Below are 21,354 nucleotides of genomic sequence, written 5' to 3'. Positions count from 1 at the left end.
AAATGCACTGCTGCCATGCTAGATCAACTGGCACGATAGCATTTTCAACTCCAGTCCCCGTAAAGTAACAAGTTTTTGCAGTCGATTTTCTCGAATGCTTGAGCTGATTGTTGACGTAAGTGTCACTGACACTTTTCCACTGACTCCACCACTTCGTCCAACTGCTATCTGGACCACAGCCTCGTTTTCGTATACAGCCATCTGCGAACTTCCAAAACTCAAGTTACCAGCGTCTCCATTGTCATAAATCTGAACTTCGCATTGTGTGTTACTAAGACTACTTGTCGTACTGGAAACGAGAGTCAGGCTCAATGCCACGGCTGTAGCTTCATATTGTAAGTCATCAAACGTGAGAATAATCGTTTTCAAATACTCGCCAGCCTCAAAACTAATATATCCTGGTAGCAAAATCATAGATATTTAGTGGAAAAAATGCAAGTAACGTTAGCATGCTTAATCCTGTGTACATACCTCTGTTGTCACCTTGTTCGTCAGCAACGCAAGTTGCTCCATTAGATGTTGGTGAACACGTCCACCAGGGCACAATTCCATTAGCAGTGATCAGAAAATGATTTTCATCCGGTGTCGTAGTCCCGTACACTCGTGCAATTTTCACTTCGACATCTCTCCCTTCAGCTCCACGATACAGCGATTCCACAAAACCAATTTTGCCAGCTTTTCCATTGTCAACTTCGTACGTCTGACGTACCCAAGAGCTCGATCCGTACAATCCAGTAGCCCGTACAGCTACAATATAAGTAAAGGCATCTTGATCTGCAGTGAGACCACTAACCGTTAGCGTATCGGGACATTCATATCTTCGTTCCACCAGTGAGTATTGCAGCGTGTTTCGAAAAACCACAGAGTTTGTTGCTGCATTTGTTACTTCCGCTTCAATTGAGAACGTTCCACCGCCACTTTGAGATGGCGGAACCAGTGCTAACTCGAGTGTTGATGAAGTCGCAAACAGCAGAGTTGTGTTTGGGCTGGAGGGTATTCCACTTAAAGTTGTGAAGCTCATAGCAGTCCAGTCGCCATGCAGAACAGAATTCTCGGCTCGAGCTTCTAGTCGATAGTCAGTTGCAGCTAACAAGCCATTAACGATAATTGTGCAACACGAAGCGGATCCTCCGATTACAGTCGTGTCACTAGATTTGATGACGCGATAGGCGAGGTAAAGTCCACCACTAATGCCACCATCATCACAAGGCAGCGTAACGGGTATTGCGATACTCTGCATGTCCACGAATGGTTCAGAAAGCTTCACGGTTCCAGGCAGAGTCGCTTTTGCCGTCATAAACGAATGCGTTGTTCGGTTTGTTAACCCCGCAGCGTTCTCGATCTCAATAGTGTACATGTAATCGGTACTCTGCTGAAGCCCACCACAATGAGTGTAGCTCAGAGCTGACTCAGTGCCAAAGAGTTCATCTCCATCTACACTCAGAGACATCCGCACGATGGAGGCACCGCCCTTATCCTGGCAGTATTCAAACACAATCATTACATGTCAATAAAAGCGTCACATTATCAATTAAAAAAATACGCTTACCTCTGGAAGTGACCATTTCAAACTAATTGAGCCTCCCGTAGCAGAGATGAGCTCCAGATGCGGAGCACTGGGGCGTCTGGGTCCACTTGTAGTGACCATAATGCCGCTCGAATACGAGCTATTCCCTTTATCGTTCACAGTAGCCAAGGCTATCAAGTAGGTTGTGGTAAAGTGTAACCCTTCGATACGGCAAATTCCAGGTCCATCAGTAGAAACGCATTTCTTCTCCTCAAGCATTCGAATACCACATTTAACTCCACCAGTTAAGCAGCAATGTCCACTATCCGAGCAAACTGCTGCTCTACACACGTTCGAAGTAGCATCAAGTGCTACGATATCACCGTCAGAATTCAAAGCATGGGAGCATGTAGAGCATCCGGACGTGTCATCAAAACATGATAACAACGATTGGAGACGCGCGTTGTACTGAAGAGATCTAGTCGGGAAACCGCCAGTGTAGAATGGCTCAGAAAACGACAGTTCCACGTACCCAGCATCCACTCGGCTTTCGTGGATGTCGGTCGGAGGAAAAGGCGCCTCGTGGTCATGTGTCGTTGCATACACGACATTTTCGTCCTCCGTACCGGCCAATCCATACTGATTAACAGGAGCAACAGAAAATAAATACTTGGTCCTAGCGAGGAGGCCTCCCACGAGAAATGAGGTCTTGCTGGCATCACTGGATCCGTTGTAAATGAGATTTTGCGTTCCGGTTGCCACTATCGCACGCTGATAAAGAAAATACCCTAGAAGCAAAACAAGACAAATGTTACGGCCCCCCCTACGTTTATCCAGAATTCAGATAGTTTTTTTTACCTGAAATTGCACCCCCTCCGGTGTCTTGTGGTCCGTTCCATCGCACAAGTAGCGAGCTCGAACCAAGATCAGTGATTTCAAGCATGGTTAGTTTACCGGGTGGTCCTGGATCTTTTGTCGTAAATGATAGCGCTTCTCCGAATCCAGAATCACCCTTGGTCGTGTTCAGGGCAGCTTTGACAACATAGCTTGTATAGGCCAGTAGATTTCGTATTGATATCTCACCAGCAGCCAATGTGACTGCTAGGCTATCATGTAAATCCCCTGAAGACAAGAAGATTCCGATAGTCATGCCAGTCACAGTGACACCTCCGAAGTCGTCCGGGGGCTTTATAGTGATCATTGCAGAGCACTTTGACGCGAGCAACAGCACGGGACGTGAAGGTGGAGCTGGGATAGCAGCAGCACCTGTTGTCGCGCTTACAGCGTCACTCTCCAATTCTTCTCCCGTCAATGTATCGCAGACAGCATTGGCTTGTAATGCAAGCACTTTAAAAGTGTACGTCGTAAGGGGGAGCAGCGGATTTCCGTTCATGTCACGCGTTGCTGTAAACGTCGTTTTCTCGTTTGTCTTTGATGCAGTTATACTGGTCAGCTTGTGAAATGTGCCATCGTGCAGAAGAAAAACGTTGTACTGAGCAATGGGAAGGCCACCTGATCACCAACCAAAACAACATTTAGTCCAGCATCTTAATCTGTAGATTAAAAAGATCCAATAAGCTACCAGTATCGAGCGGTTCTTGTAGCTCTAGTTTAACCGCTCCCCCTGCAGTGACCACGCCAGAGTGGAGATTTAGTGATATAGCTAAGAAAACTTAAACCAATTGGTTTACCTGTCACGCCAGCTACCGATGGCAATAGCGACTTGCTTGGACTCGTTCTATCTCCCGTTCTAACTGAAAGAGGGGGACTGAAGCCACTCCTCAGACCAGTTTTGCTGATGACTTCAAGACGGAAGACGTAGCCAGTGTTGTGACGGAGTTTGTAGATCGTTGCTGCCGATCCATTAAACCGATAAAATGACGTTGTGAAAGAGGTAAAAGAGTCATCACGTTGCTCGATTATGAGCACTGATGATAAGTCCTTGATAGCCAAACGTGTGATGTCATCGACGACAAGTTCCACACTTCCACCTGAACGAGATAGCAGTCTAGAGCACTGTGGGACTTGTGGGGCACGATTTCGATACGCGATTACCAAGGCAAGTGGATTGCTCTGAGGCCCCACACCAAGTGCATTCTCTGCTTGCACAGTTATGTTACAACCCGTCGGAATTTGCGCAATGCTTAGTGCGAGCGATAGTGTATCTCCATCCGTGGTAGCAGCTACTTGATTACCATTCACAAAGACAACATACTTAACGATTTTGGACCCTCCGTCATCATCTACCGGGCTCCAGTAAATCTCAAGTTGCCAATCAGAGAGCTCCGCAGCATTGACATAATCCACTTTACCCGGCACGGTTACGTTGGACGTACTAGCAGTTAGGGGCTTTGTGATATCGTACGCCTCCCCCTCATCAGTTAGAAACTCAACAGATATTTCGTACTTTGTAGTTGCCGAGAGACCACCGACACCAATTGGGCCTTTGCCATACAGACTCGCCACACTATCAGTCGTGTTGGATCCACATGTTCTCCCACTTCCATCGCCACAGTATTTATCGCAAATGTGAGGGCCAGACCCTTCACCAGCAGTAAATTCGGAAAGCGTGTAAAAGCAATTTCCGTCTCCACTCATTCCAAAATTGTGAATTTGTCGCGAATTTGATGCACGTACGTTCTGTACAATAAAGTCGACATGGTTTCCTTCAACGCCAGACGAGTACCAGTGGGTCTTGTGGGCAGCATTGAAAGGTAAGACAAGAATCAGATCAGAGTGTGCGATATTCTTCTGGTACAAAGCAAACACATCTGCTGGCTCGCGCGCTGTTTTCCAGATGCGAATCTTTCAAAAAATAACACCGATACGTGAGAATCCAATAGTGTATCTGCAAACAATACAGGTCTAAATGTCATACCTCGTCCATTGCGCCTTGCAAGACACTGGTTTCAGGTCGAATATCCATCGTATCTGAAGCAAACAAACGTGTAGTATAGCGATGTTAGAAATCACTGTGCCTACTCGAAGTGTCCACGCTCATACCTCGTCCGAGTTGAAGGTAGGCATATGCAGGAGCTTTGCAGTTTTCCTTGCTAAGTCGACCAGTCGCCATTTCAACTCCGTTCATCAAGACTGTCACCTCATGGCTTGCACTAAATATCACTGCTAGATGTGTCCACGTCTGAAGTGGAAGTCCACGGGGTACACGAAGCTCGTTTTGACAGCGCGATATGAGCAAATAGCTGTTTAACGTAATGCTCAGGCTTCCATCTTGAGAGCCATAAAGTAGCAAGAGCTGCTGATCACTGGAACTTAGACTCAAGTGTTCCAAATACACCCAGAACTCGATCGTGAACGCTTCGTCGATCGAAAGAGAAACCATTTGCGCACTGCGCACAATCGATTCGGACGTAAATCGAAGTTGAGTTTCGACAGCGGTACACAACTTTCTGCACTGACCTAGACTTGTCAATGATATTCCTGAACTGTCATTGCACGGATACATTGTCGTGGTAGGCATACAGCCACGATACTGAAGTCCGTCACCTTTGATGAAGCAATAAACCGTCAGGAAACCGAGTGCAGATACAATAAAACTAAGATCGTACCTGCGAAGCGTAGTGCTGGTGGTCCGGCACTGCCCGCCTGCTTCACATGTGCGCGAAGTAGTACGGGATCAGAGATAGATGGTGCTGTGTTGACTTCGATGTAGATCATACCGCCTGTAGCACGGACAAACTCGATGTCTCCCACTTTACTCTCTCGTTTGTAGTCTCGAAGCGATATTGATTTCAAGTAAAGCGTGCTATCCACGGGAACCACACCACGAAAAACAATTTCAGCTGTTGAAGCGTACGAAAGACCAATGAAGGCATCGACATATTTCCACTGGCCTGGGGAAGCAGCGACAGACTCACTCGACCACACTTGTCGGATCTCTGTTGTATTCAAAATTACGTCCGTCCTGATACTAGAGAATTCTGTGCGCAAGAAAATCGAAACATAAAAGTTAAAATTTAATTTATTTTAGCAGATCAATTACAGCGTACCTGATGACATTTGATATGCGAATGAAAGTGTGACATTACCCTCAAGTTGTGTTGAGAGACTTCGGTACACAGCCTCACCAGCTGTCACAGGTTTTTCCAGTGGTTCACTTTCCGGTATCCATTCGATTTCTACTTGACGAATGGTTGAGGACTCGACATTAAGTTCTGAAAAGGGAATCGCATTTTCCACAAAGCCGATCGAGGAGACGCTAATAGCGAGCTGCAGAATTCCCGAGAAAATACTGCTCGGGGTGATCGAAAGGACAACGCGGTTAGCAGAATCCATAGCGTCATCACGCTGAACGAGGAGAAAGTAGCGCTGATCGTCTGCTGAAGGAAAGCACTGGACACCATCGCGCTTGATGATAACAGCATCATCCGTCGTGTTCACAGCAACAGCAAGAGAAATGTATTCAATTTCAGAATTCGACGTAGCCATCGTTGGTATGGTAATTTGAGCTGTAGATCCTTGGAGAACTTTTCGACTGAACGAGTACGGAGCAGCAAACAAAGGCTGGGAAAATGATGGTAACACCGATACCACATAGTTTTCCGCACAATAACATCCAGAATCAGTGTTGCCAACGCTGTCCCACTCCACAATTACGTCGACAAGAAAGGTTCCATACTGATGTGGAGTGAAGGAATTTCTAGCGACACTTCCAGCATCTAACGTGATGAATGAAGCTGTAGAATTATAAAATTCAACACGATAAGCAGGGGCATCGTCAACCAAGAAGCTACCAACTTTAGGTAACATGGCATTATCCAGAACGAATGAGATACTTTTCAAATGCTGCGAGTCGACCAACCTGTCACCGAGAACCATAGACGCAAGCGAAGAAATTACAATCTCCTTTTTCTTCCCTTTACGTAAGACGAGAGGTCCACCATTCCTCTCCGTCAGCTCACAAAAGTGGAGATTATACGACACGAGGGTCGATTCACTAATTGTCCATGAAGTGCTGTCAACACCTTGCACGAATCGAGATATAGTCACCTCTGCGGCGACTGGAGAGTTTTGATCCTGACGTTCAGTGATTGTTATTCCACTAAAAGATGCGCTAGACTTGGCGTCTTTCAGGAGAAAAGAACATTCTTCGTTTGTTGAATTGGCAGAACCCACTGGTTGAACATGTAAAGAAGAACAATTCGCGATCATTATTTCCACACTCGCGTTTAAATAATCTCCTGAGTAGTTCAAAATCAATTCCAGGACCTCCCCGGTTGGGATATTGTGAGCTCCAAGAAGAATTTGGGTTGGCATTGATAAATCAATACGAGGAATCACACTCCAGCTGAACGGAATAATTCCTACAGCTAACACGTTGTCGTCAGCATTTGCCATAACAACGCGCATCTCACCGCGGACGCTCTTAGCATTGGGCAGCAGCTTGATCGACAAGGTTTCGTGACATGGGTGTCGGATAACTGGATTGCGAATGGCCGCTACCTTTTGGACACCTGTCGATAGTGTTTCCAGTGAATAAATCGCATTAAATTTCGAAAAGATCGTCACACTCGTCTCACAAAACGTTGCACTGGTTCCTGCTATGTTGGGTAGAAGGTCTGAAGCCAATAGACGAAAGGGGTCATCCTCTTGCAGGTCGATAACCAACGGTAGTAATTCCACAACGACAACGTCAGAATTATACGTATCTAGATTTCCCAGCCGTCGAGAGTTCTGTGTACCAATTCCAGCTGTTCCTTCACCGGCAGTGTCTGCCCTCGATAATAGCAATTTGATTTCGTTCTTCAGGTCCGAATTTTGTATCTGTGGATCGCTCTGGATGGTCACAAAATACGTCTTTGAGTACGTCTTTATACTTCCGTCCACCATAACGTCCACTGTAACCGTGAAGTCACTTTCCCCAATAAAGTCAGGTTTGATAAATATCTCTAGCAACGCATCACGACGGCGTATTCTCCAGCGTGTCACTAATATGCCACCCTCGACTTGTTCTCTTGACGAAGCACCACTTATCCGCGCGTATTCAAACGCACACGGATTGCTCCACCTTACTCCGACTGACATTGGATCAGAAAATTCGCTTCCCCGTTGGATTTGGTTAAAAGCCTCAAGCCAATCCTTGACTAGGACCTCCACAGGCTCCGTCACCACGGCATCTTGTGGCAGGATAACACTAAGATACTCGCTACCCAGATCACCACTCACAGTTAAAGATGAGAGCGGCTTAGGTTGCGAAAGACTCTCGGGCTCAGATAAACGTCGAGATGATGACGTGGGGGCCGATTTGGCTGCCACAATCGATTCAACCCCCTCTTCCGCTAGAAAAAGCACGTCTGAGCTCCGTTGAAGGTCGGCATGGTACCCACAACGCCCTACTGAATTAAACACGCACTGGCCTTTAGCGGCGTCTAGTTGTCACCAGAAACATAACGTTAGTTAGTCAGCGTCGCTCATTGTTTGGACAGCTACTGACCATTTAAAACCTTAGTCGCAGGAACAAAATCCAGTGACACGATCCCAGAATTTACTGCGGCTTCATTACCCACGAATGAAATCGATCCAGGTGTAGGAGGTGAAAATATCGTAGGTGGCAAGTCATTCACTGCGGTCTGCACTTCGAATATCCGAAGGGATATGCTAGCAGTAGCTTCAATCTGTTTTAGCGTCGCCAAGCAACAATTAGTGAGCTACAACATATCATCGTTGCTGTAGTATCATTTACCTTGACAGTCTTGACTTCCGCTTGATTATCCAATGGAAGCGTCACCTTGGAAATCTTCTTCCGGAGAATTTCATTCGACAGTTCTGTCTTTTTCAGCACAACTTTCTCTTCATCAAACAAAGTTACATAAAGCGATCCTGTTGACGCAGTTGAAAACCTTCGATCGGTAACGAGATACACATCAACGACTAAAGGTTTGCAGTCAACAAAAATCTTGGAAATCCATATAACACAAGGTAAACGTACCATTACAGAGGTCCCATGCGCGGTTCAATACGCCACCCGCACAGGAATCGGACGGCTCTATTGCACACCCGAAGGTGGAGTTCGTCTGGTAGCACGAAACAGGCGAGTCTGCGCCCGTCAAGATTGTAGGTAGACACACACATCCTGACCGCGAAAGGACTTGGCCTTGAGCTATCGTGGAGCCAGGATTGATGCAGCACCAACACACCAACGACACGAGTAGGTGCCAGAAGACTACCCACAGCAGCTTCTTACAGTCAGCTTGGCGAAGCATTTGATTGAGGATGAGCTTCGGTGAAGCTTCAGCCGAGAAGCGTGTCAAAGGTCGGGGGATCTTCAGGCTCAGGTCGTCGCAACTCAACGGACGTGCGGGATCACCCGGTAAGAAAACGTGGAAATCATCAGGCATACTTCGTAAATTACGAAGTGTAATACAATATTTTCACAAATGACGTTTGATTTTAGTTGCCTTAGAAAGTAATGTTTGTCGGTTTAGTTACTACTAGCTTTCGCTTGGTATCGCGCGCTTGAATTGTTCGCAGCCGCATACCTGCCTCGTCATATAGGTACGTCATGTTTCGCCACGCTCGACTGACCCGAACAGTAAAATGTAAAATTGAAGGCTCTTGTCTGCCAGCTCGGTATAAGGAAAAAATAAAGTTCGAAGCAGGAAATGGAGACGAGGTTGCTGTTAGTGACGCCGCTGAAACGCGTCGGTGCATTCGTCAGGCTGAAACAATGACGCCATGGTAGCCTTGTTTCCTTGCCAAGGACTCCTTGGAAAGGGTACCAAGCAGTTGGACAACGAGTTAATGAGGTCAGCTTCAGAAGCGACACGTTTTGCTCTTCGATCGAAGATGTCTTCATTTTCATACGAATGGAAGAACATCAGCCACGGATTCCAAGCGTTCAACGCCTCCAAAATAAACCCTAGTTCGTTGCTACCGCAACCATGCAGAGCCATTACGACACTGTATTCATAATTCCCATCGCCGCGTTCGCTGGCAATTCCGCCTGCTCGAATCTGACGCATTCCGTCAAGGTAAGGAAGGCGTCCTCACTCCTCGACTACATGGCTGCATAGACTCGCGACGCTCTTCGTCTCAAGAGCCAAAACGCCTCAAGTTGCTGGTCAGATTCCCGTCCTCGATTCAGTTTCCGTATTCCGTTCTACTACTGGCGACTATGTTCTATCCTTCCAAAGTATGTTAGGGTGTCGGGTCGTTATCTTTTATGCGTGGGCACTGTACAGCGCAAGTTGAAGTGTGCAGTCCAATCAGATGAAGCTGTGCTGTACTGAACGTTGGCATGAGTCAACCTGGTCGGAATGCTCCGTTGTGCGCGTTGGTGCGTTCAGAGCCAACATGAGTTGACCTGGAGCCATGTAAAGACGTTCGAAATCAGCTTTGGTCATTGGCGTCATGGGCTGTCTCGGTGTCGACGTATTGGTTCAGGTATTACACATTTTCAGCAACGCGCTGGATAATATTCATCGGATATGGTCGGGCGGATACTTGCGCTTGATCAACCTCCCAACCGGGGAAGGGTACGTCAGTGAAAATAGAAGAGAAGACGCTCAGCCACCGCACACTAGCCGTTCGTACTAAATAGAGTTCAGGCGACTCGACTGGTCTGGGCTGTTACGTTCGACGAGAAACGCCAGAGGTTCGAGACCGAAACTCGCTCAGTTTCGCATTTGAGCCTCCACGCGACAACCCCGGACGCAAAAAAGCACTATATGCGCTGCTTCTGTCTACTCTTGACTACGATCCAGTAGACAATTTAATAAGTGCTCGATCAAATACACACAAATACCATGACGGACTACAGCTCGTCAATTGGGTCGCCTCTTGCCGGGACCCCATTGACCCCTCGCTCGCTCTCCAGCTTTGGGTCCTCGCACGGATCGGACGGGACCGATGACAGTGACGCCGATCCGACCGACGAGGCGGAGACAATGTGCATCAAGGACCGTGAACGCCTCACGACAGTAGCCAAGCGCATGATCGAGAGTCTCCTGGAAGCCACAGATCTACTCGGGGGAATTCCGTGGACTTTGGTCCACGAGAAGCACGGGATCTCACTTTTCCGCGCCGACGCCTCTAGTGCCGCCACTAATGTTCCCTGCAACGTTCACGCAGTATGCAAGTTCGCCTGTGACATCGAAGACGTCGCTGCGTCGCTCATCACGCCTACCACGGCCTCGTTCAAGCGGATGATGGGAATGTTGTCTTCCGATTTCCTTGATGGTGCAGTGGTGCAAAACATTGTAGAGCCTACACCGACCAACCCCTACCGCTACGTGGGTCTCAAGTGGGCCGCCTTCAAAAGCTCAGGTCCGTTCGCCAAGGATCGCGACCTTCTTATGCTGGAGTACGTCGATATGATCGAGGACGCACAGGGACAGATGACAGCTTTCCGCATCATGGAATCCGTGGACACCCCAGCGGGGTTTTCCAAGCTCGCTGAGTCGCCCAAGTACACGCGCGATCTGGTGCCTCTTATTGGCTTCATGTATCACTCGACCAAGCGAGCGGGCGAACTGCGCATGACGTACACGTGCAACTTCGACAAGAACGGCGACCTTCCTGCCTGGGTAGCCAATTCGGCCATCCAGTCGCATGTAGAAAAGTGCATCAATGGCATTCTCAAATACACCGAGAGCTTCCGTGTGGGCCGGGAGGAGATCGTGCTGCCTCAGCAAGTGGTGCCCATGGGCGAGCAGGATCATTGTCGGATCTGCTCCAAGAAGTTCTGTGTGCGACGCCGTCGCTACAACTGCCTCAAGTGTGGCGACGTGTGTTGCAGTTCGTGCAGTTCTGTTCGTAGTACCCATGTGCCGGAGCTCGGCGAACGCCAGCTTCGTGTCTGCACAGCGTGCGTTATTAAAGCGCGTCGAACATCGCGAAACACTGCCGGCTGTGTGGAACAATCAGCAGCTCCGTCGCTCAGCTCAGCCAGCTCTGCCAGCACGAACCAGCTCTTTGTGGACACCAAGCGTACCCTTGGCCGAGCACAGAGCTTTACGGTCACCAGCGGGCAAGTCAAGGAGGAGACGGCGAAGCGCCGATCGTACGACAATCTGCTCGACCCCGTACGCTCTCGACTCATCGAGTACAAGACATTCTCGTCGGGATCCGAGGACATTCACGCCGCTACTACGGGCTCGTCTATCGGTGTGCCCAAGGCCAGCTTTCCAAGTCGCTCTTTTAGCGACGGGCTCGTCATGCGCAACAAGGCCCTCTTTGCTGCTAAGCGCCGTGGCAGTCCTGCAGACCTGGCCATCTCGATAGAAGCGTTCCGCCTGCACCAAATGCGCATGGGCAATGCCGAACGACAGCCCGAGGACGGCTCGGAAGACAATGACCACACGGACGACGAGTCAACCACATCAAGCTCGTCCGTGTCGCCCACATACGCTATTAGGAGGTCGTCACCGCTCCACGCGTCCCGCTCTAGCCGTTCACGTGTTCCGCCCAAATGCGAGGGCAACCAAGAGCTTTTAGTAGCTGGCGAAGAAAAGTTCGAGTTTAACGAGGCGATGGCTCGCGCCAACAACATTATCGTTGCCGCTAACTACGCCAACAATCTGGCCCAGCAAGCTCGGAAGATATCGCACAACCGCGTGGTGGCGCTACAACAGGAGTACGAGCTCATGGCGCCCATGACTCGGGACGGTAACAGCAAGAGTCCAGTGGTGCGTCGCCGACCTCGCCACCGCCGTCACGGCAGCGACTTCGAAGCGGCCCCGGGCGCCGGAGCCGTGCTGTACTCTAGCTGAAGGCGCTGTCCACATCAACCTGTTGGAAGAAATATGACGACAGTGACGAAGAAAACAAGAAACCGAGCGGCCGACCGTGAACTAGTTATTGGTCAAGTACATAAGTGTAGAAGAATATGCGCGGCCGCAGGTAAGCAGATGTCAGTATATGGAAGAGAAGCATGTACACGCGCGTGGAGACGAAGGAGCCACGACCTCAGTGAACTTGCATTTTTAAGTATTGTAGGAAGCTTCAACATGGGAATTGAGCAGCCAGTATTTAAGTCACCCCTAACTTTACAGTGTTCCACCGTAAACTGTTCTTACCAAGGCAACACTCAGACCTCCTGTTCATCACTGTTTGCGGCACAAGTTCGCATCCAAACTCGCGATGCTGTGGCCCATACACCCACCAACATACCAAGCGAAAATGTGGATATCCCAGGCAGCTACTCTCCCACCTTTTCAGAGGAAATTTTGAGGCGTTGGCAGGAAGGAGCATTCACGCAAGAGGGGCCAAGCATGAATGGCAAATGTGTGTTGCGTTGTTGGGCGTTTACATATTCAGCCGGTTTTAGAGGACTCGCATAGCTTACGAGACTGTTCCTAGAGCTAAGCTACAAGATGCCAGCTGGGTTCTAATTCACTGCGCAGCGAGCCGAAATAAAAGAAAAAAACAAGAGCGAGGCAGCGCAGCTTCTACCGCTTAAGAGGAAATATAGTGATCCTCTCGCCGCTCTGTGTGTGTCCTCTTTCGTTGCTGTGCTTAGCGCTTACTGCTGGGGCTTGCCGTTGTACAAGCTCTTAGCGTAGTCAGGGAAGCGAATGAACGGAGGGTACTCGTTGTTGCCCTTGCCATCCATGTACACGTCCTCGAAGGCCGCGGACGAGGCGGGCTTGCCGGAGGCCTTGGCCTCCTTGGTGGCCTTGACAACCTCGGCACGCACCTTCTTCTCCAGCTCCTTGATCTCGTCAGCCGTGGCGAACTCAGCCTCAATCATGCGCTTCTTTACCAGCTCAATGGGGTCGCGCGAGGCACGCATCTGCGAAATTTCGTCACGGTTACGGTACGTCACACCAGGGTCCGACATCGAGTGACCGTGGTAACGGTACGTGTTCATCTCGACGAAAATCGGACCATTGCCCTCACCGCACCACTTCTTCAGGAACTTGGTGCACTCACGCACAGCGAGCACATCGTTACCGTCGCACTTAATACCGGGGATCTTGTTGCCCATGGTGTAGTAGTCCGTGTTGTTGGTCGAACGCTGAATAGACGTACCCATACCGTAGTGGTTGTTCTCAATGCAGAAAATCACCGGCAGCTTCCACAGAGCGGCCATGTTGGCAGCCTCGAACACCTGACCCTGGTTAGCGGCACCGTCACCGAACATGGTGATGGCGCAGGGCATAGGGCCGTCGCCCTTGTGGTTGTACTTGCTGGCGAAGGCCAGACCGGCGCCCACGGGCACCTGAGCACCGACGATACCCTGTCCACCGTAGAAGTTGCTCTCCTTCTTGTAGAAATGCATGGAGCCACCCTTGCCGCCAGTGGCACCGGCAGACATACCGAACAGCTCGGCCAGAATGTCCTTAACCTCGGCACCACGAGCGAGCATGATACAGTGGTTACGGTACGACGTGATCCACGAGTCCTTGCGGTCCAGAGCAGCCTCCACACCGGTGGCCACGGCCTCCTGGCCGTCGTACAAGTGGCAGAAACCGCGGATGGTACGGGCCTTGTACTCGTTATCGTTGGTGATCTCCATACGACGCATCTTGTACATGAGCTCATAGTAGCCCAGCATCTCCTCGCGGTTGGTCACGGCGAATTCGGCCGGGCCTTCCACGAGACCTGCAATTTAAAAGTAAAAAAATGATCATCACTCTGCATTAGAGAAGAATTGCTGTAGATTCAGACCGTTGACGACGTACGGTGCAGCTCAAAAGGCGTGGAGAACTCAAACTTAGCCTCGCCAGAGGCATTGGCGGCGGCGCTGAAGGCGCGCGTGGCAGGCGCGGCGGTGCGGGCCAGCGCTGCGGAGCGGCGAAGCATCATCATCTCGGCTGACTACTTTCTGCTTGGAGGAGGATTGGAGAGTGAGTCCAAGCAGCGCTCACCTCGGCCGCAAAACAGCGCAGGACCCGGAATTCGCTTAGATGCGATTTCCTCTCTTTCTCGACCAATGACGTCGCCGGATCATATAATCCTCAAAGAGAAACTAAAATGATGGATAAAGCTGCTTCCGACGTCATAGCGTAGCAGTAGCGAGCGATGCCGCTCAAAGGAGAGTATTGCTGCAATCATTGCACTTCTAAGTGGATATATTGAGCAGCGCACGCTGTAAGTGGCAGTAGAGCCATATATACAGCAGCGCACGCAGTAGCGATGCCGCCGATGATCGCAGCGGCAAAGCTTGGCCACGACGACGATGGGAAGATCGATTAGACTTGCTTTTTGTGAAATGATCTGCATAGACGCTTCTTGTAGCGATTGGGTGAAAACAACGTTGCTATCCATCATGTTTTCCATCCAATCCTGCGTCGATTTTAAAGGAGACATCGATTCCAGGACACCATCCCTTAAAACGTGTCCTGAATTTGATGTCCCGTTTTCAAGACCCGATGCCCTCCACGAAGCGCAAGGCCGAAAATGGCGATGCCTCGGCCTCGAACGCCAAGCGCCGCAAATGCCCGTACTTGGACACGGTGAACCACCAGCTACTAGACTTCGACTTTGAGAAGGTTTGCTCCATCAGCTTATCGGATCAAAACGTCTACGCCTGTCTCGTATGCGGCAAATACTTTCAAGGTCGCGGTCGCAATACTCACGCCTTCACGCACTCAGTGCAAAGCAGCCATCACGTGTTTATTAATCTGCAAACGGACCGCATCTACTGTCTTCCGGACAATTACGAGGTGGTGGACAACACCCTCAAGCCCGTGCAGGACGCACTGCGTCCGAGATTCGAGGAAACGCAGATCGCCCAGCTGGACCAGAACCGCATCTTGGCTCAAGACGCCTTCGGTGTCTCCTACCTGCCTGGCTTCATCGGCCTGAACAACTTAAAGCACACAGACTACATCAATGTGGTTGTACAGGCGCTGGCTCACGTGCCACCGCTAAGGGATTTCTTTCTGGCTAACAAAATGGGCAAAGTCAAGTCCAAGCTGGTGTTGCGCTTTGGAGAGCTGCTGCGCAAAATGTGGAGCCCACACAACTTCAAGAACACGGTGCGTATTTAGCAAAGGGGGCTTTGTGATGTAGCTGATGTGGTGAAAATATTGTATTTGAAACAGATTAGTCCACATGAGCTGGTGCAGGAGATCTCGGTGAGCAGCAAGAAGAGGTTCCATGTCGGGACACAAAATGAGAGTGTTGATCTCTTGGCGTGGCTGTTGAACGAGTTACACAGGGTGTGTTTCAGCATGGGCAATATTATCCTTAATGTGTTGATTCTTAGGAGATATGGGGTGTTGCTTTGTAGGGACTTGGGGGAACGCACAAGCCAGGGAGCAGCATCATTCACAAGTGTTTTCAGGGTTTTGTGGAGGTGACGACGGATGACGAAACGAAAGTTGCGTCATCGGATCCAGCAGAACGCGAATCAGCTGTCTCCACAACAGTGTCTCCATTTTTGTACGTCCACTAGCACAAGAATTTGTTTTGTTTTGTTGGTGCCATTAACCATATCGATTTACGCGTACTCTAGGATGATGGCGCTGGACCTGCCGTCGACGCCGCTGTTTAAGGATTCTCAAGGTGGAAACATCATCCCTCAGGTGAGCGAAGTTAATGTGGCTATTGTATCGGCAATGCCTATGTTAACGCATCTGGTTGATGCTGTGGGGTAGATCCCGCTGTTTACAGTGCTGGAGAAATACAATGGCTCTCATATAACACATGTTCTTCAAGGCTCTCACCGGCTGAAAAAGACGTACCGGATCGACTCGCTGCCAGCATTCCTCATCTTCCACGTCAAGCGGTTCACGCGTAACAACTTCTTCATCGAGAAGAACCCGACGATTGTTAACTTTCCTGTCAAGAACCTGGAACTACGAGATTATCTCAAACTGGACCAAAGTCTCCCGTCCGAGGAGGAGCTTCGCGAAAAGTCAATCTCTGAACTGCGATCTCTTCTACGCAAACACAACCAGTCAACTGAGGTGCGATCACTGCTTTTTAGGTCTGTATGACCGTATGGATTAGATTTAATGTGGACTTCTTTGTGGTTTGTTATGATAGGATTGCGTTGAAAAGTCAGACCTAGTCGAAAAGATCTTGCGAGTCACGCAGCCGTGCACCAAGTGCGTCAATAATGCTGCGGTACTATTCGTGGTAGCCCTTACTCACTCTTTTATTATGTTACTGTAGATTCAACTTGGTGGCCAATATCTGTCACGACAGTCCAGTGACTACAGGTCAGGAGGCAGCGCTCCAAACGAATCCTCTAACGGAAGGCAGCTATCGTGTCCACGTCCAGAATAGAGTACGTGGCTTGAGAACCTGTGCTTGCAATATCTGGCAAAAAGATTGACGATATACTGTGTTCGTCTGTTATAGGCAACTGAGCAGTGGTATGAAATCCAAGATCTGCATGTGCAGGAAACAATGCCACAGCTAATCGGTGTGTCCGAGTCGTACTTGATGATTTACGAGCGGAAGGCATAAACGAATACTCGAGAAATAGGCTCCTCCATCTGTGCTCGTCATGCTGCCGATACTCCGTATTGTTCATTCCACGCAACCAGGTCCTGTATCGTTGTCGAGGACACGCTTGGACGTACCCGTGTGAGGGCTACCTGAAAGTCAGAAGCGTTGATTCCTCGTACATCCTCGGCTTTGACGTTCGCCACTTTCGCTCCAAGCTCGCGAATTGGACCCAAAGCAGCGTCCTTACATACAGCCTTAAGATCGCTTCCAGAGTATCCTTCCGTAACCTTCACTATGAGTTTGAAATCCCTGGATGATAAGGAGAATTTCTGGCTCCTTAGTAAATGCCGGATCAGCCCTTCACGAGAAGAAGGATCCGGCAGAGGCACTGCAAACGACGTTCGTCAGAGTACATGTACTGTACAGTTAGACGTTTTGACTGCGATATTTGTTTCCACTCCAACATGACGTACCGTAAATGCGCTTCTCCAGGCGGCGAACGATGGCTTCGTCGAGCTCTTGGGGAAGGTTCGTTGCTCCCATGACGAGAACTCGATCTTCCTGTGATGACGCAGCTCCATCAAGCTCGATGAAAAACTACAACAGCAGACGACAGTCAGTTGGTTTTTGTGTTAATGGTTTAGAGCTTCGTATCGTACCTGGTTCTTGATTCTTCTGCTTGCGTCGTTCTCGGATGCTGATCTTGTCGACAGCAAGGCGTCGATTTCATCCATGAAGACTACAGATGGCTGCAATTCTCGAGCCATCTCGAACAGCGCTCTAACCAACTTCTCGCCTTCACCCACCCACTTGGACGTCAAGGACGACGCAGAAATGCTACAGCAAGAAGCTCTGAGTATGATTTTCATGGCCATACTTTAGCCAACATTCAATACGCTCGTACTTGAAAAAAGTTGCTTTAGCCTCCGTCGCGACAGCTTTTGCAAGTAACGTTTTTCCTAATTGAAGCATTGAAAGGTACAGTAAATCTTCATGAGTTTACACTGCGCAGTTGAAAACAGCTTTGTACTGCACGCATTTGTTACCTGTGCCTGGAGGTCCGAACAGCAGCACACCTCGAGGTGGCGCCCTCAACCCCGTGAATAAGTCTGGACGCAGCGTAGGCAAAATGACAGCCTCCTACTTGCACACCACACGATTAATAAGTCTGACCAACATCAACAATGTTTTTACGCTAAACCTGTAGAATCTGCTTTGCAACGTCCAAACCGGCAATATCAGTCCAGTGCACTCCCGGTGAGTGATCCAGCACCTCATCAAGAATTGTATGAGCGTGTTCCGCATGCTGCTTCGAGTACCCTCCCCGCTGCTCCTGTCAGCATCAGATAAAGACAGCACGACACCGTCAAACTCTCCCTCTTTTCATCATATTTTGTCTGCAGCCTCCTAACCTGACGACCGCTCGTAGCACGAGCATTACTCCCTTGAGTACTCGGTACTGACGTGTTCTGCATATTGCAACTTATCAGTATCAGTAAAAAGAAATCAACCCACGAGCATTTATTGTCGTGAAGTAAAAGCGGACCTGTGTTTGCTGCGTACGCGCTTGATCCGCCATCCAGTCCTTGATGTACTCGGCGCGCAGCATATACTCGTTAATTTTTAGGCGCGATTGTGTCTTTGCCTCTTCATTTGGTAGCTCTACATTCAGTTAAAGACGCAAAAGCCTCAAGACAGGTCTAGCAGACCGTTGTTCCCCCACTTCAACGTACCCGCCATCTGCGCCATCATCTTCTCGATGCCCGACGCATACAGCTCCACAGCCTCCGCATACTTCCCTGCTTTATCCGCCGCCACTGCTTCCTCTATGATCTTTTGGATAGCATCGTCGGGACGGCGAGCGCGCCACAGAAACATGCTCGACTTTGAAGAAATGAGCTGCAAAATTATTTTGCCAAAATATTCACTTCCAACTAGGATAAACCCACAATTTATTGTATTCAGTCTTGCGTCTTTTGGTTCAGCCAATCATCGTATCGTTTTCAATGAGCGGTGCCAATTTACACTTTTTGGAAACATGATGCTGCGGCGAGCAGTAACGCAGATCGCCCGCGCGACGGCCCCTGGCCGTGGCTACGGTGTGCGCTTTGCCACGATCAATGGTATGATCCAGCCCAACACCTGGCTTTTAAGTCTCCTCATACATATATCACGGCTAACTTTTAAGAATGACTATAATACACAGGCAACCAAGTGCGCACAGGCATGGCTCTTGAGATCGACGGGAAAATATACCGCGTGGGCAAGAACCAGCATGTGAAACCTGGCAAGGGCGGAGCTTACGTCCAGGTGTGTAAGATAACAGACTTTTGGAGTAGATATTCGCTCTGAAGAAGACTTGTTATACGTATGCCAACTGCAGGCGGAGCTCAAGGAGATCAAGACCGGATCCAAGATGAACCGCCGCTTCCGCGCCGCTGAGAGCGTGAACAAGGCGCCGCTTGGTCCGGACGAACCGTTCCAGTTCTTGTACTACAACGGAGCCCACTTGGTCATCATGCACAACGGGACCTTCGAGCAGGTTGCTGTAAATTGGTGCTTGAAGCTGTTGGATCTGGAGAATAACGCTGTGGTTGATGTGGGCAGATGGAGATCGAGCGCGACTTGTTTTCGGGTCGACAACTGGACTTCCTTCAAGAGGGTATGACACTGTCGTTGCAGATCATTGAGGGTGACGTGCTGTGGGCCAATATGCCCGAATACGTGACGCTCGAAGTGACGGTGCGTGAAGAGTATCTCGTTTGTTTCTGGGCACCTTCTCAGTGGCTGTCTCTGACGTTTCGATAACGTTTATCTGTTTCTCTCCAGAAAACCACCCCGAAAGGTGTGGCGGATACGGCACTGAGCGTCAAGGACGCGACGCTAGAGAATGGCGCTGTGGTCAAGGTACCGCTCTTCATCGAAATCGGCAACAAGGTCAAGGTGTCCACGGAGGACGGAGTGTACGTTGACAAGCTGTAGCAATCGCTTACTAGCAGAAGAGACGTCTACGTCGTCACAACTACCCAACCATTGAAAAATGATGTGTCTTCGTGGACACCTTTTGGGCTACCGTAATTGACGAGACCTCCCACTTGACAGTTTTCTCGCCGCCGAAAGAGTTAAATGGCAAGACTTTCTGTATCGTGACCAGCAGCACAGTGCTGACCTAGCAGTATGAGCCACAGTGACCGTCATTCAGTCCGTAATAGTGCAAACTCAACGGCCGAGATAGAATCTTTAAGCCACACGCTGTGAAACCGTGAGTATCATCACGTCCTCGGCCTCGCCACCAATCATTGAAGATCGTAGCGGTTTCATCAAGTGCCATCGCATTCTGAGCATGCGACGGCAACTCAGCTTAGTGTCCGGTCCAAGTCAAGCTTGGCGGAAGAGGAACGTCTCACCTTATGCCGTTAGTCGAGGAGGATCTCGAAGCTCATCGCGCGTCGTGCTCGAGGTGAGAAAATCGGCTTCATTGCTGATCCCGGTCGACTGGCTGTGCACGGCCTGAGTCGAGCGCGGGACTCAACCCCGCGACCTTTTACAGTACGCGGCGCACGTCTATTATAACGAACGTCATTCATCCTTTTGTCCAGTCCTCCACACTTCAGCTTCAGCATGGCCAATTCTACCGATAAACCTGCGCCGGCTTTGGTCGAGCACCACCACCAGCCCACAGGCGACTGCCCGCACGCCGTAGCCTCGACGATCATCCAGCGCCACCGCGACAACCGTCAGCGATTCGACTCGGCCGACTACGAGATGGCGCAGCGTGCGTCGGGGCCGTGCGCCGGATGCACGTGTGGCAAATGCGCGCCGTCGGACGGAAATGAACTAGAGCGAGAACCGGAGCCTGGCACGGCAGAAGCTCGCGAGCAGCTTCGGTGTCTGCGAATGCAGCGCTTCGACTCGGCCGACTGGGCCCTACAGGCTCAGCGCGCGCAGCAGAATCCGCAGACGGACTCTCCGGCAACTGAACCCGCGAACGTCGCGCAGATGCTCATGGATCGACATGCGCTCAAAACGTGTGCGTTCGTAGGTCCCGCTCCTGTCAAGGGTGACGAGCGCAACACCAGCAAGGCATAGGCCAAGGACAGAGCACCTCGGTGAGGTAGCTTACTTCGAAGTACATGTAATAAACAGCAAACCTTATCAACGTCCTTTGGCTCGGTTAATAAGTCGCTGGATCATCTGCGCCAAGTTAGAACAGTTGCGGTCCGCGTATAATACTTCGTTTACTCAGTTCAAACACGCCACTACTGTGGGATTATTTTCTTATATTTATTTTTTTTTATTTATGCCTTCTACAGAATGAAAATGAAAAATGTGGGTTCGTTTCAACTTTTCATTATTTCTTCAATTAATCTGTAAGTACACATTTTATAATTTTTATTTTGGAAGTGTTATCCAGTTTAATGAAGAACAGATGAGGAATTTCGAAGGAAAGTGGGAGCGGGAAGATTCATGTTGCGAGACCCCCG

General features: G+C 49.7%; 7 protein-coding genes across 7 annotated transcripts; 4 read left to right on the top strand and 3 right to left on the bottom strand.

The window, feature by feature from the left end:
- Positions 1-7,953: 7,953 nt before the first annotated feature.
- PITG_03279 (uncharacterized protein) lies at positions 7,954-8,459 on the bottom strand (the record flags this gene model as incomplete). Its single annotated transcript, XM_002906308.1, has 3 exons — positions 7,954-8,142; positions 8,211-8,398; positions 8,453-8,459. 3 exons carry the CDS (start codon positions 8,457-8,459, stop codon positions 7,954-7,956), a joined length of 384 nt encoding a protein of 127 aa, XP_002906354.1.
- Positions 8,460-10,203: 1,744 nt separating this feature from the next.
- Positions 10,204-12,242, top strand: PITG_03278 (sporangia induced hypothetical protein; the record flags this gene model as incomplete). Its single annotated transcript, XM_002906307.1, has 1 exon — positions 10,204-12,242. The coding sequence occupies one exon, from the start codon at positions 10,273-10,275 to the stop codon at positions 12,235-12,237; it is 1,965 nt and encodes a 654-aa protein (XP_002906353.1).
- A 497-nt stretch (positions 12,243-12,739) lies between these two features.
- Positions 12,740-14,305, bottom strand: PITG_03277 (pyruvate dehydrogenase E1 component subunit alpha; the record flags this gene model as incomplete). Its single annotated transcript, XM_002906306.1, has 2 exons — positions 12,740-14,071; positions 14,152-14,305. 2 exons carry the CDS (start codon positions 14,276-14,278, stop codon positions 12,990-12,992), a joined length of 1,209 nt encoding a protein of 402 aa, XP_002906352.1.
- Positions 14,306-14,820: 515 nt separating this feature from the next.
- On the top strand, positions 14,821-16,888 carry PITG_03276 (U4/U6.U5 tri-snRNP-associated protein, putative; the record flags this gene model as incomplete). Its single annotated transcript, XM_002906305.1, has 8 exons — positions 14,821-15,450; positions 15,517-15,549; positions 15,705-15,856; positions 15,930-15,999; positions 16,072-16,383; positions 16,463-16,524; positions 16,592-16,706; positions 16,781-16,888. The coding sequence occupies 8 exons, from the start codon at positions 14,821-14,823 to the stop codon at positions 16,886-16,888; spliced, it is 1,482 nt and encodes a 493-aa protein (XP_002906351.1).
- A 38-nt stretch (positions 16,889-16,926) lies between these two features.
- On the bottom strand, positions 16,927-18,761 carry PITG_03275 (spastin and Fidgetin-like protein; the record flags this gene model as incomplete). The annotated part of the gene is made up of 9 exons (XM_002906304.1): positions 16,927-17,258; positions 17,344-17,467; positions 17,530-17,707; positions 17,775-17,829; positions 17,917-18,010; positions 18,072-18,203; positions 18,283-18,339; positions 18,417-18,532; positions 18,604-18,761. The coding sequence occupies 9 exons, from the start codon at positions 18,746-18,748 to the stop codon at positions 16,927-16,929; spliced, it is 1,233 nt and encodes a 410-aa protein (XP_002906350.1).
- A 147-nt stretch (positions 18,762-18,908) lies between these two features.
- Positions 18,909-19,852, top strand: PITG_03274 (elongation factor P, putative; the record flags this gene model as incomplete). Its single annotated transcript, XM_002906303.1, has 5 exons — positions 18,909-18,993; positions 19,077-19,180; positions 19,254-19,412; positions 19,478-19,612; positions 19,700-19,852. The coding sequence occupies 5 exons, from the start codon at positions 18,909-18,911 to the stop codon at positions 19,850-19,852; spliced, it is 636 nt and encodes a 211-aa protein (XP_002906349.1).
- Positions 19,853-20,265: 413 nt separating this feature from the next.
- Positions 20,266-21,033, top strand: PITG_03273 (uncharacterized protein; the record flags this gene model as incomplete). The annotated part of the gene is made up of 1 exon (XM_002906302.1): positions 20,266-21,033. One exon carries the CDS (start codon positions 20,492-20,494, stop codon positions 20,957-20,959), a length of 468 nt encoding a protein of 155 aa, XP_002906348.1.
- Positions 21,034-21,354: the final 321 nt, after the last annotated feature.

Source organism: Phytophthora infestans, genomic scaffold, assembly GCF_000142945.1.
Source record: "Phytophthora infestans T30-4 supercont1.4 genomic scaffold, whole genome shotgun sequence".
Taxonomy (NCBI): Eukaryota; Oomycota; class Peronosporomycetes; order Peronosporales; family Peronosporaceae; genus Phytophthora; species Phytophthora infestans.
The sequence above is the reverse complement of the archived record's forward strand: the minus strand, read 5'-3'. Positions and strand labels throughout refer to the sequence as shown.